The sequence below is a fragment of the Paralichthys olivaceus genome, chromosome 8 (assembly GCF_024713975.1).
Source record: "Paralichthys olivaceus isolate ysfri-2021 chromosome 8, ASM2471397v2, whole genome shotgun sequence".
NCBI lineage: Eukaryota > Metazoa > Chordata > Actinopteri > Pleuronectiformes > Paralichthyidae > Paralichthys > Paralichthys olivaceus.
Genome location: NC_091100.1, coordinates 6,203,003 through 6,217,419, shown reverse-complemented (window position 1 = coordinate 6,217,419; position 14,417 = coordinate 6,203,003). Strand labels below are relative to the sequence as shown.

The window sequence follows — 14,417 nt, the reverse complement described above, 5'->3', positions numbered from 1 at the left end:
GGCAGCAGCAGCTCCCTCCCCCTGTCCCTCCTTCCTCCTCCTCCTCCTTCCTCCTCCTCCTCTGCTGCACATCCAGGATCCACAACAACACTGTTCACCGTGAGTCCGCTGCAGGAGGCAACACACAGCTGATTAACACACAAGTAGAATGTCCCCCGACTGTCCCCTGTCTTCAGCTTCTGTCCTTAATATTTGATTTATCACATTCGCTCAGCTACATTTCAGAGGCATACAATAATCTGTCTCTGTCCATCCACTGGTTCATGTGCAATCCACTGGTTATATTAATACAAACAGTATATATATATTTTTTACATTTCCTTACATTTATGAGTATTGCATGTTTACTTATTAGTACTTGACTGATGTCTTTTGTCTTTGTCTCTTTACTGACCTCTTTGCTGCTGTAAACATGGTAAATGTCCCTGTTGTAATAAATGTAATAAATTATTATCTTATCTTCCCTTTCTTATCTTAATTTAACTCTGGTACCTGGTGATTTAATAGGACTGCCATGTAGTTGAGGTCAACAGGGGCAAACAATTGTTTTAACCCCCAGGGCTCCACAGAAGTGAAATAGTTCAGACTAGCTCAACTTCAACCAGCAGTGAAATGCTGACGCATCAGTGCAATTGTGCACTATATCTCAGTCAGTGGCCATTTAACGTTTGATATGTGAGCACATTTAGCTCATGAGATGCACCTAGGTATGATTTTGAAAGAAGGACTCTGAGTATTTTATGTTGTATTTATGAGTAAAGCCTCGTCTGAATACCTAACAACTGTCTTACTAGTAGGAATAGTCCACTGACAGAGCAAACATTGGAAAAAAAATACTTTATACCTATTTGACTGAGGAATTTTACCTGCCTCAGTGTCATTATATAATCTAAATAGGTTGAGCCAAAGTTTTTAATATAATTGCTGTATTGGTGGTCTTTTGAAAGTCACATTAAACCTAAGGAGCTGCAGGAAATGACTAAGTTGAGTCAGTGACAGTGAGCTAAAACTATGCTCTGCTTCAGCAGCTCTGACTCATGAATCATAGCTGAGACGAGTTGGGCAGGTACACACATGAACATACGCTCAGGTTACTAGTTTGCAGGTATGTCAGCTCCACCAAACAAAACTGCAGTGAGGTATTTAGATTTTAGTGGATCAGTGTTGCTACAGGCACCAGTGTACTAACAACAGGCGTAGGGTTGCCACAATAAATACATATAATAGTGGCAGTTGCACATTGTTCAGAAACAGATTAGTATAAATAATTGAACTTAAGCATTAGAAAAAGGAAACTCTCAACAGATTGTTATCACTATTGTGTTTCCAAGGTTGCATATTGCTCACATGACATTTGTCTCTTAATACCAACATGTTCTCCTTATTGGCTAAGAGATAAAACAAAAGAAATTAACGTGTTAACACGTCATTAACGACAAGCAGGCAGAGTATGTTTGAAATTTAAATCAACAAACCCATATAAACATTACAACTAGGACACTGAGTAAACAGAACACACAACTACCTGTTCTACATCTGGTTGCGCAGAAAAAGGAAAACGCAGCGGTTTAGTTATTCTAGATATTTCCTTTTCTGTTCATACAGAGGGAAACGAAATGCAAACAATTTGGAGGCCTGCAGTAAATGCATATGAAATAATTAATTAATTAAAACTCAGGACGTTTTACATGCAACACATGAAAAGGGGTTCTGCAAAAACATAAATGCATTGTAAATATTTACAGCGCTTGTAGACAAAACATATCCTGAATGTATCATCTGTTATTTAGTGTAAATAGTGCACAAGCATTTGATTCCAAACCATCTGCTTAAAACATATAAATTAGATCACTGGTGACACATTGGTGCTAAGTGTTGATTCCTTTCCATCATCAACTTGGAGTTCTCAGTTTTCATGCAAACAGGTGTCCCAAACGTCTGGCTGCTCAGAACCCTCTCACTCCTCAGAGCCACTAATGGACGGTTCAGTCTCTGGTTGCACCAAAGCAAAATATCTGCTGATAAAGTCCATCTGTTGCAGCAAACTCACGGCTATCCATCCTTACTCAAAGCCCACCCCCAGGCTTTTATATAAATCCTGGTAGCTTTATTTTCACTCTAATGCACAGAACAGACGTTAGAAAGGCAGAGACCAGGTGTGGAGGCTTCAAACTGAAGCTTAAACTCTTATTTCTCTCTCATTGTGTCCACGAGCAGAAAATAAATCAGTCCATGTAGTCAAAGTCCTCAGGGATCCCAAAGGCTTTATTGATGCGGCTGTCGTCAAAGGCAAACTTCTTCTTTGTCCACGACTTGATGGCAAAGACATTATCTGAAAACAGAAAATCACACTTCATGAGTTGAGATGCAATGATAGAGCTGCCCATCAGGATATTTAAAGTACAGCAGCAAAGTCAGTCTGGGATAAAGAGAGCTTCACTCTGATGTCAAATTCTTTCAGTAAACAAATCTAAAAATTCCCCAAATTTGGTCTGGTTGTGGCTCTTATATTTTGAGAACCATTCATCTAATCACCTTCACACTTAAAGTAACAAGGAAGTGCAGTGTGGAATGTGGTGCGATTTGGACGCATGCTATGTTCAATATTGATAAACCTTAAATAAACAGGTCTATGTACAGAGTACTTCACTGAACTTTGAATAAACAGGTAAACAGCTCTGTGTGCAGTAGTGGTGGAGCAGCTTCAGGGTTCTGTGGACTGAGCCCAGCAGTCGGTCTTTACTTACCACAGCTCAATTACTGCAAGTCACTTTTAAAAATTCAGAGAGAAAGCAGCAAACAGCCCATTGCAAACAGGCAGGTTTAGAATGAGCAGTGCACAACTACCCTCTAAAGAAAGCATTTAAACAACAGTCTGCGTTTTCATTTAACTGTGGGTCAAACGCACTTGTTTGTCTTGTAATGACAATATCTAAATATCTCTTGAATCTAATGATTTATGGAGGTTCTGGTGAAATAAATGCAGCTACATAGTAAAGACAGCAGTATACTAATGTTTTCTGCATTAAAAAGGGTTCAAAAAGATGAACCCACCTCTTCTTCCCATCCAGGTAAAAGTGGCAATTCAATGGTTCCAAGGAAAATGTAATTTACTGTTGTGTAGCTATTGGTCATCCAATGGATTTGGTGAACACAATATAGATCAGAGCCGCAACATAATAAATGAATATTACATCTTGTAGTTTAAAAAGTAGCTGTTGTTGCCAACAGTGCTATGAGGAACCATCTAAGGCGGTTTCGGTTAGTACTGTCCACCACAGATGAGGGAAGTGAGACTCAAGGCAGAGGTAGGTATGAGTCACAGCGCCTTAAATTTAGTATAATTCTATGTCAGTTAAGGGAAAATGTTCTTAGTCAGACTGACAATGTGACTCAGGAGAAATGTTGAGCCAAAGAGTAGTGAAACACTGCAGGCCTGGCTGGTTACCATGACCCCCAAAGGTCAGCTGTCTCCATGGATACCACTGAGGTCAACTAATGCACACACAGAGAGCCTGAGTGCTGACGACCAGGAGGTGACATGCTGGAGACAAAGTGCCCTTACAGCTTTCGTCAAGTAAGTAATCAATGGAATGAGCCATTCCCAGTCATTGTTAAGCTAAGATTTTGCTGAAAATTCAGGTGACCTTAGCTGCTTTCAGACAAGCACTGAATATTTTCTCAGAGGGAGGTGCACGTGTGAACGCAAATGTCCGAGTGAGAGGCAATAAACCTTCGCTGTGTCGTGCATGTGTGAGCGGCAAACTCTGGGTAAACTCTGTAGCTAATTCTCCAAAGTTTTTCCCACAGGTCATGTCTGAAAACAGCTTTACTGTAATAAATGTATTGTTGAACAACAGCCAACAGAAAATGTATCACTCACTGTTTTCATATGTTAAAGTCCATTCTTGACCAAATATAAACAATTTTCACAAGTTCCAGTCTCTGAGAAGAGAGGATTTGATTGTCATATATAATGAAAGTAATGTGTCCCTTTGAGATCATTGAATACAATTAATTACATTAATTAACATTAATTGATAATCATGATCAGTTGTCAATTATAAATAAACTAATTTTTGTAATTCCAGACTTATCCTAGCTCTGTTTATGTATTTTAAACTAAAGATGTCTTACCTGTCCACCTGGAGACAGCTTCTTTAGCTACGACATTTGACTTCCCTGAAAAAAGAAAAAACACAAATTAAATAAAAGACTCTTTCAAGTATGTTTTCGCATTTTAATGTAACAACATGTAATGAAAGTCTCATATTACAGGTGATAGAAACATTTTTCTTTATGTGTTGCAAATCCATAAAGTATGTCCATATACTAACATATATTTGAGAGCAAGAAACTGCGTGTACAGAAAACAGGTGAAAGTCTATCGTCCTCAGAGCAGAAATTTTTCTTGCGACAAAGCCTCTCAAATATCAACGTATGAAGTAAAATACATACATACAGGCAACACAAACAAATGAATCCAGCAATCAATTAAAGAAGGTTTGGTCAGTGATGTGATTGTTGGACAGCTGCGCCAATACTGTAAGTATATGGACAGTTAAGCCTCCACTTCCCTGCAACTAGAGCTGGGCAGCTCATTGAGTAACCTGAACAATGTGCTGTAACTGAATAACCCTGTTTCTGAGAGATATATTTGATGATCTATAAAAATGAGCCCTGAACAACAGCAGGGAACTCCATTTAATTCCCATGCATAGAGTATTGTCTTTACCTTTAAGCAGTACTTAATGAAATAATTAATTAATTAATTTTATCGAGTCCACGATAATTATCTACAGATGTTGATTTAGCTGCAACAACGGGAAAGAAGCCAACCAAATTTGGTGCATTCATCTCAGTTGTTGGAATGAGCCTCTACAGGTGTCACACCCTCCACACCTTCTCTGCTTATTTTAGCGTTTAATAATAATGCCACAGATAAAACAAAAGTTGATTGTGACGAAAAACAGCAGCTCCAAATGGGAGGGACTGAATGGAACAACTTCTGACTCACGGACCTGGAGTTTGTAATTTAACTTTATGGCTGGGGATTCAGATGGCAAGAGAAACTTGATTTTTGATCTGCTCACATGCGCAGGTTATTCTTATAAAGTTTTACTTGTGTATTCGGCTTTGGATGTTGTTATTCACTGATCAACAGAAAATTCCTTGGTTTTTAACCTCACCTGTTACCACAACATCTTACTGGCATCAATGGGTGTGGCAACATTGTCAAAACCTGACAAATCTTGAGCAAAATCAAAAATGTTGTCTGTTCACTCTGTCGCAGGCATTTGTGTTTCCAATGGCCATTACTGTGAGAACGCCTCGTACTGTGGGTGTGATCTAATGAGATAAACTACATACACACGACCAAAGTCCAATGCACGAAGGCATTAAAATTCAGTTTTCAGATAGATTTGCCAAAAACATCTATACATAAAAATGTATAAGCAATAAATAGTGTCCGATTTCAGGTGAACAGAGGTAAACAAGGAAAGATAAGGAACTGTGCTTCTGCTAGCCTACAAAATGTATCTGTGAAATACTGTTCAGAAAAAGAAAAAACAGCTTTTAGAAAAAGCAACAAATACTTAAATACTATTTAAACAAAAGTGTGCTTTCAACTCTCACTATCCCCTTCCTGAATATCCTTATAAGGGAGAAGTGGTTAAACTGAATACTGTTGTTGCAGCAGTATCTGAACAGACATTTGCTTCAAAGAAGCTTCTTTGAACCAATGAGCACCACATCTGCATCAACAGGTCTGAGCGAGACCATTTTGCAACTTCAGTAAAACCCCTTCAGGTGTAGACATATCATAGAGTCATGCACACAACGCTCTCATGTGCGTGTGGTGTAGTTCAAAAAGGAGAAAACAAGACTGCAGGCAAGTGGAGACAAAAGCAAAGTACAGAATAAAATGAAAGAAAGCCTCTCCTTTCTCTGCCTCATTAAACACTGGGTTCATCTTTCTAATTAAGGTGCGTCTTTGAATGAGCAGAATACAGGTACAAGCCAAGCAGGAGGAAATGTTGCCTCAGATTTCAGTTAGAGGGGCAAGATCGAGAGAGTTGGGGCATCTACTTTGACCAAGGCCCAAACTGTCGTGACAACTATCAATATCAACTGGTCTAAACATTTTTATCATTATATAATCTTTGGTCATATCGCCCAGTTCTACTTTCATCAGATCGTCACAAATCTCAGTTTCCACAGATGTATTATCAAACACTTTCTTATAAAATACAATGTAAATATATATGAATAATTATGACGATACAAATTTAAAGAGAGTTGAACTGCTGCTGTGGAGTGACTGTAAGCAGATGAGACATGTTGTCGTGTTGGAATGGAAAAAAACAGCTGAAGTGTGAGCACAAAATTATTGTCTGGGAGCAGCAGGTAAACAAAACTGATATTTTTATGACACCTTAACTACACGTGTACATAGAGTGCCAAACACACACCCCTCAGGTGAATCATGAACAAAAAGCTGCATGGGATGTTTGCAATACCATTAATAGCTGTGTCCAAACCATACAACAGGTGCATCAGTCAGTAAAGACGTCATTTTCAGTGAACTTGTTCTTGTCTCAAAAGCTCTTAACCTCATCTCATTCAGTCCGACATTAAAACTGAAAAACTAGTGTTCAAACCAGAAAAAGAGAGAAGATGTAAAGTGTTGAGTGATCGTTTATATTCTCACTTCCTCGCTCACAATTTTGACTTCTACCGTGAGAAAGTCTGACCTTGTTGCTGAGCAATACAATTCCAATTGATTGGAACCTGAATTAAAGCTACAATATTTGACTTTTTCTAGAATTGTATTTAGTTAATTTCTTATTTTAAGAGCTGCTGTTAAAAGCCCCAGGAGCTGAGGCTCATCAAAAAACCCTGGCTGCAGTGAGCGGGCCTCGCCCTTCTGACCAATCAGAGTAGGCTAAAGTCAGGCGTTGGGACACATGGCTCTCGATGAGTATGTGAACGCCCTCCTGGCTGGTGCACGAGATGTACAGTAGGTGAAGTGCAGGGTGGAATGTGACAGAGCAGGCTGAGGGAGCTGTTGGAGGAGCAGAGTGATCGACTAAATCAATTTAAGCACTCAGATCCAGTTGCTTCCCATAATGCATTTGGGTGCATTCAGACCTTATATGTAGAGCTGCATGGACATCCAAGATAGCGTTGGGTGGAACGTGTGTGTGTGGGGGGGGGGGTTTGAATGTGTAAAATATGTTTTCATTGCAGCCCTGGTTAGTGCTGGTTCACTTCACTGGTTTATGTTTTGAATATCTTAAAGAAAAGATGAAAATGTTGAAGCCAACAATATTTGCCAATTTATAGGAAGCGGTGAAGTAAAAAAGCTTTGATATGTTTTAGTCATAAACTCCTCAGGTGCTTTGTTTCTCGGGATGTTTTCTTCACTCGTTTTAATAAAAGATTTTCACTGGTTGCAAAACAGCACCATCTGCCTCTATGAGCCTCTTGATGTCAGAACCCAGTGCTCCAACTATTTTTCAATTAGTCTGATTTCCTTTTTATAACAAAAGCAATGGTGAAAATTAAAAAAAAAAGGGGTTTCTTTTCACAACAGTTTGCCTTCATTGCTGGTAACTGAGTGCCTGGCATCAAGAAGAAAATGCAGGTGACAGCTTTGTTTGATGTTTTCTAACGTCTCCATTTCTGTCTAGATTACAAAGCAGCCTCAGAGTTGTTGTCAAATGATTTTAAGACAAACAAGAAATGGCTGAACCATGTTCGATCAATTCAAAACCAATCAGTAAATCATTTAAAACACCTCTCGACCGAACTGCTTTGTTTGTGGAGTGCTATATAAATAGATACAGTATGTGACATGACACTTTTCATACACTCAAGTGACCAAACAAATCTAAACCTCTTTAAAATGTCATGTACTGTATGTACAGTCAGTAAAGTGACCCTGTAATAAAAAAAAATACTACCGTGCTGAAGTTGTGTGTTTTTACTCACTCATCTCATCGACAACTTCCGGGTCACATTCTCTGTACTTGTCCACCTCGGCCTGCAGCTGAGTTCGCTCCTCTCTCAGAGCCTGCAGCTCCTTCAGCAGGGAGCTTCTCTCTTTCTGCACAGACACAGATCAGTTTATGATCATCATTCATTTGATTTTATGCATGTTACGTTAAAAACATATCATACAAAGTAGGGAAGTATGTGAAACTCTTCTTACTGTATCTTGACGTCCAACTTTCGCCTTTTCAACCACTTTCTGTAGAGTCACTTTTCTCTGTTTTGCATCAGATATCTTAAAAGAAAAGCATTAAATGAAATACAATTATTGACATCAAACTACTTTCAAGATCAGATATGATTTTACAAGGAACAACCTAATTCATAAACCGCAGCATGGGAACGGCAGCAGTTCCATAGTCAAATTACTAGGCAAAGATCACGGAACAAGAAATACCAATAAATACACAACTTAATAAGATTTCATGAAACAAATTAAATCAGATGTGCTTCACAATATTTTCCAGTGGAGCAACAGTCTTTGACCGTTTTGATTTTGGATTTAGAAAAGAAAGACACAAATGTTTCCCACATCAGTTGAAAACAAGTCTAAACTTGGGCACGTGGATTGATTTCTTTTGCTTCATCTTTGTTAGATGGCAGATGAAGAAGGTTTATAGAGTAATCAATCATACTGTAATTTAACATCTAAAAATAAAATCATGTTATGTGATAAATGAATTAATTTACTGAAACAACTCAGTATTGACAAGACCATATTAGACATGTTGTTTCTTAGAATAGGATCAGTTGTATAAAATGGATTCCATTATCAAATTACAAAATGAGCACAGTGAAGTCAGCTCAGTGCTCTTGTATTTTTGCCCCTGTCCGTTCGCAGAATTACACAAAAAGTGCAGAGTAGATTTCCTGAGAAACTTGGTGGGCGGATGGGACATGGGCCAAAAAAAGAACCCATTAAAGTTTCTTTTCACTTTCTTTGATATGACATTATATTTCCACCATTTTCTTAGTGAATAATTCAGGGATCTTTAGGAAACTGATATGTATGGTGTGTGCAATTTGGTGTAGCTTAAGTGAATTGAAGGGGACTGTTGGGCCTTGGTGGAGCATTAAGGTCGACCACAGCATTTCACAAATGATTCATCTGCATTAATATATAATTAGAGTGCTGCTAAAGCAAACTTTTAGTTAAACTGACAGAAGGAGCAATGCTGAAAATGATACTTCATTTCTCAATTCTTTGTCACAACATCCAGGATTCTAATTTATAATATAGTCTTAAATAGATGCTGCCATTTAAACATAACATACAACATATTCCGTGGTGTCTTACGTATGGCTGCACAGTATATTATTTCGTGTTGTGGTACAACCAAGTGTCATTATCTAGAGACAGATTGCGGCTTCGCAACATTTAACTTTTGTCCTACATATCTGGTGGCCAATGTTCTGTGTGGAGTCACCACCCTCACACCATCTGCCTGCCATGCAGTGGGAGACGGAAATGGGTCATCACAGATAACTGCATATTCAAAGACAAGCAGTGATGACTGTGATGAGAAAAGATCTCTCAACCAAGTGAGACATGAGTTTAAATGGTTATTTAAAATCAGATCTAAAACAAAAAACAACACATAAATAAAAGGTTTCCTCTTTATTCAAATGCTGCTTTTGTTTTTACTTAGAGGAACGTTCTTCCCATTTTCCCTCTCTTCACTTTCAGTTAGCGTAAGTGTTTGTGTCCTTTACTGTAAACTAGTGAACAAAGAAACTTCACCTTTAATCCCTTTATTTATTTGTCTATATTTTCCGTTGTCTCTCCTCTCAGATCATCTCTGTGCTGATGTATCTTATGTAACACAACAAGCTGGTTTGAAACTACACGCTTTCACCACAACTCTGAGGAAAGACATCTGACTTCTCGAGTTCAGAACTCGATCTCTTTGTTGTAAACACCGCGCTGCTCTGCTTTGATCATTTTTCCATTTAGTAGCATCTGCAGATATTGAGATATCGGGTCAGACCAACTGTGAGGCCTCACCTGTTTCTGCAGCTCCTCCAGTTTGTGCTTGCGAGTGTTTAAGGCCTTACTGGGGAAGGCCCAGTAGTAGTTGGACGTACCCACTCTTTCACAGTCCACCATGTTGTCATCCACCAGGCTCTGCAGCACTTCCTTCACAGTCATGGGAGCTTAAAGCAGCAGAGACACATGAGAGGAAAGGACACCTTCACATTAAAACTTCACTATCCTTGATTTTCCATCATTACATTGAGTTCCCAGAGTTGATGCTATATGTGGATTACTGATTTGATTTGTGAACGGCTGATTCAGCAGGTACGGTCGATACAAGCTGAGAAGACTTGGATCTATTTGACAATACAAACTGCACATTTTAGCAGAATGTCATGTTATACCAAAGGATTAAAAAAAACACAAGCCAGCATCAGGTCTCATTCTTATGTTCTCCTGGCAACTGTTCAGAAAACGAAACCCACACATCTGCAGCATATCTGGCCGGTTTATATTTATCTGAGAGAGCGCTGCATGAGAGGATGTAATAGAGCAGAGTTACATCTTGAACAGTGTCAATGTTGAAATGTGATACTCCCACACGTTAGCTCAGCCGCTCCACCGTGAAACTGAAAGAGCTAATCTGCTGTGGTAAGGGTCTGAGTCCTGAGAGGATGTTGAACATCAGCAAAAGTAAAAACGAGGATTGAAAGTGAAACACTCTTTCTGTGCTTGACTCTGCATTTCCCAATCCTTCGTGCCTTTTTCTTGTATGTGTGACTCAATGAACTCTTTGCCCCTTTTAAAATCACTCTTTTTTGTAACAGTTACTCGTGTGTTCTTACCACTGAGATCATACGCTTGGCCCCTTTCTCACATTTTCTCCTCCTCTACAGGAAAAGGTGCCCAAAATGTTGAGCTCTTGTTGCCCCCCCTCCCCCCATCATTCAGTAACTACATTATGCCCCAGTACAAGGGTCAGAAACATGTGCTTTTAATCACAGCAACAAGATCCAGTTTCAGCAGATTAATGTTTCGTCCAGTTTAAAACAAAACCCCTCCTCGGTTCTCTCGGAGACACAACATGGATCTGTTCCTCTGCAGGAGTGAGCACTTTAAAACCTCCTGTTTTCACACAATCTCCCCTGATACTCGTAATGTAAGGCTCTATGTTTACACAGAGAGAGAACTTGTGTTTTATTTATTTAAAACCCTTTCAGCTGCACTCTGTACTATGAGATTACTGCTGTTCATAAGTCTGGTTATGCTTATGCAGACTGAATACAGTTAAGATGGTAACGGCTAATCCAGGTTGCCATAGTTAATTCTGCAAACATGTCACAGCTATGTTTATACATGAAGGTGTAATGGAAGTTGAAAGAGGAGTATAGAAGTGAGCATTATGAGGGCCAAATCTGGTTCTCCAACATTAAACTTTGACCCCACAAACAACTCATTTTACATTCAATTAAATATTTGCATTATTTCTCATATATTTACTTAAGGTCGCAATGTAAATACAACACTGTGTAACCTGTCACTTCAGTTCCTTTCATGTCTCGTAATGTAACACAATGCATGCAGTTGCTAAGTCAACTTAAACATAAGCTACTATAACTCAAACAAAAATTGCTCAGACAAAAATTAACTTGAGTGTAACACTATTAATTATCTCTCAAGTACCTGCAGCCTCACTGGGCTGTAGGAAAATGACGATGACAAATAGGCATGCAATGAAAATAAATGAGCCCAAAAACATGTTGGTGTCATTTTGCTACAGACAAATATTCAAGACCTTTGCAAGTGAAATGTACCATTTTAAAAGGCTTTTCTGATCAAATCTTGAGTATCTACTGTTCAGCGTCTGTTCACATTTCTTTCTAAAAATAGATTTCTCTGACCTTTATAACATTAAGAAAACCAGCAGGTGAAATGCATGTATGTAGCAGACATCAAATATTGGCAGATCATTAAAAAGTTGCTCGTTACTCACATATGCCCTTTGTCTTTGGGGCAATCTTCTCAATGTCTTTCAGCTGAAAAACATCTTTCTAGAAATTGGGTGAGAAAATGTGTTTTTCAGTATCACAGAAAATGTATGTAAATTAATATAATTAATACATCTATGCATTGATAGCCAACAATATTTTAAAATGTGTAGTAGTTACATGACTTTGAATGTCAATGTATTTATCATAACCCATTTTGAGGAGCCTATTTACTTTACTTTAATTCAAACAATTGTATTTAGTGTGATGCTGAAACCTTTTTAAGCTTGTTTTATTAGTAGTATATTCTTATTGTTATTATCATTATTAACCAGCCAAATAGAGCTCCTGCTTCTTCACATTGAAAGGTGGTTGGGGTATTTGTTTAGTATGCCTGCTGGGCGCCTTCAATTGGGGGGTCTTCTGGGCACATCTGACAAGAGACCCTCGGGTGGACCCAGGCCATGCTGGAGAGTATATGTATCTCATCTGGCATTAGAAGATCTACATATAGGCTGCCTTTCTTAAAGGTATACTGCGCAGGATTTTCCTAGAGCACAATTTATAGTTTTATACCAAAATAATCCCAATCATGACCCACTAGGATGGGGTATCTGCTGCTCGGCGTTTGGGATGATTATCTGCTGTAACCTTTGTGCGAAGGGTTCGTAGCCCCCAGTCAATGAACAGACAGCAGGGTGCAAGGGCAAGTCTCTATAAAAACTAAGCAGCCAGGTTACCTCATTTGCACCATCTCTGTGTGCTCTGTTAGCAAACAGACCTGCAGCCTTTTAAACATTGGTGCATGTTTAAAAGGCTGCAGGTCTGTTTGCATGTTTTACTGAAGATGGGGTTGAGTTACACACACACACACTGACAGAGGATGAATGTAGGTACAAAATTGCCTCAAGTGCAAAGACTGTATTTTTGCTAATTTTGCTTTAGAAAATGTATCATACTAAAGGTTTCTGTTAAAACTGTTGAGATGCAATCCTTTTCAGAAATCAGCTCTGGTTTAAAATGGTGCTTGTGTTGCATTGTGTGGCAACGGGAAAACTCACCGCTTCAAAGAAAATCTCCATCATGCGAGTTCTCTTCTCCTCCAAACTCAGTCCTCTCTTCTTTGACTGTAGCAGAAAATGTGATGTGACATGAAATAACTCCCTGACGAAGGATTTTCTACTTCTACTATTCAGAAAGCAACAAGAAACTATTCGTTTTCTCAACTTGCAATTTGAAATATGAGTTTGTCAGTTATCAGAACCACAGACTGAACATGCTGCACGTACATCAGTGTTGTTGTAATATGCTTTGCAGCCACGCGTGTCAGTAGAGAGCAACACCGCAGCCGACGAAGAAGAAACCCGACATAGCTCCATCTTGGATTTCACATGATAAATAGTCGTTTAGCTCAATATTGCTAATGTTTGAATAACTGCCCTGAACAGTGGACAGTGACGGTAATGGTCAAATAACACGTGAAGGTGACAGCATGTCGTTAAATGTATCGCGTCGTCGCCCACTCGTGTTAGTTAGATGCTACCTACTAGCTAATGCTAACCCGGGGCTGCGTCACACGAACAGCTGATGAACGTGAACATTTACTCACCATTGTGTATTAACGGTTGTTGTGATGTCACTCTCACACACACACACACACACGTGGTTATTAAGACGCAAAGGTTCGCTGCTCTTGCTCTTCTCCTTCTTCTTCTTCTCTTTATTGCTCTTCTTCTTCTTCTTCGCGTCTAGTTTAATCCCAGGAAGTCAAACGTCACATTCTGAATTTTCCCGCGGAGGGATATGACGTCATCGTGTTGCCTTCCTCGTCCCTCGTAAATTGCAGCATCCCCGCGCGTTGAAGAGAACTGGAACAAAAACATGTTATTGAAAAGTTTTTAAAAGAACAATTAAGTTGTTGTTGTTGTTGTTTTTAGATTTAATGTCCCGAAAACCTTCAAACACAACCGCTGACGAGAAACAGAAATACATACTTAGTTGGCACAGACACAGTAATAAGTTATTATTATTAAGTTATTATTGTTATAGAAACTGAAATAAAGTGAATTAAGTTGTTATAGAAACTGAAACAAATTACTCCTGAAGAAATGTTGATGGCTTTAACTTTCATTTTGATTCTGTATTGACACAACACTTCTGTCCTTATCTTCCCCGAAGTGGCACAAATACAAGGATTCAACCCAAGAGTAACACACACATTTATCAAAATATACAAACTATGTACGCAGTTCTTTTTAAATGATATAAAGTCTTCAAAAAGTCTCCAATTATTTGATGTACTATTGAAATCAAATTAAGTAACAAACAATATCTTATATATCAAATAGATATAAATCAATATATCAATCAGTTTAAACAGACAGGAACAGAATATATTA

At 38.7% G+C, this 14,417-nt stretch overlaps 1 protein-coding gene across 2 annotated transcripts; it reads right to left on the bottom strand.

The window, feature by feature from the left end:
• Positions 1–1,449: 1,449 nt before the first annotated feature.
• mnd1 (meiotic nuclear divisions 1 homolog (S. cerevisiae)) lies at positions 1,450–13,886 on the bottom strand. 2 transcript variants are annotated; one of them, XM_020101187.2, is made up of 8 exons: positions 13,628–13,886; positions 13,080–13,145; positions 12,024–12,081; positions 10,061–10,209; positions 8,216–8,290; positions 7,996–8,110; positions 4,138–4,182; positions 1,450–2,332 (listed from the first exon to the last, which is right to left on the bottom strand). In XM_020101187.2, the coding sequence occupies exons 1-8, from the start codon at positions 13,628–13,630 to the stop codon at positions 2,226–2,228; spliced, it is 618 nt and encodes a 205-aa protein (XP_019956746.1). In that variant the 5' UTR covers positions 13,631–13,886; the 3' UTR covers positions 1,450–2,225. The 2 variants fall into 2 exon arrangements, with proteins under 2 accessions (XP_019956746.1, XP_069385947.1); XM_069529846.1 differs by lacking the exon at positions 13,628–13,886 and adding an exon at positions 13,250–13,327.
• Positions 13,887–14,417: the final 531 nt, after the last annotated feature.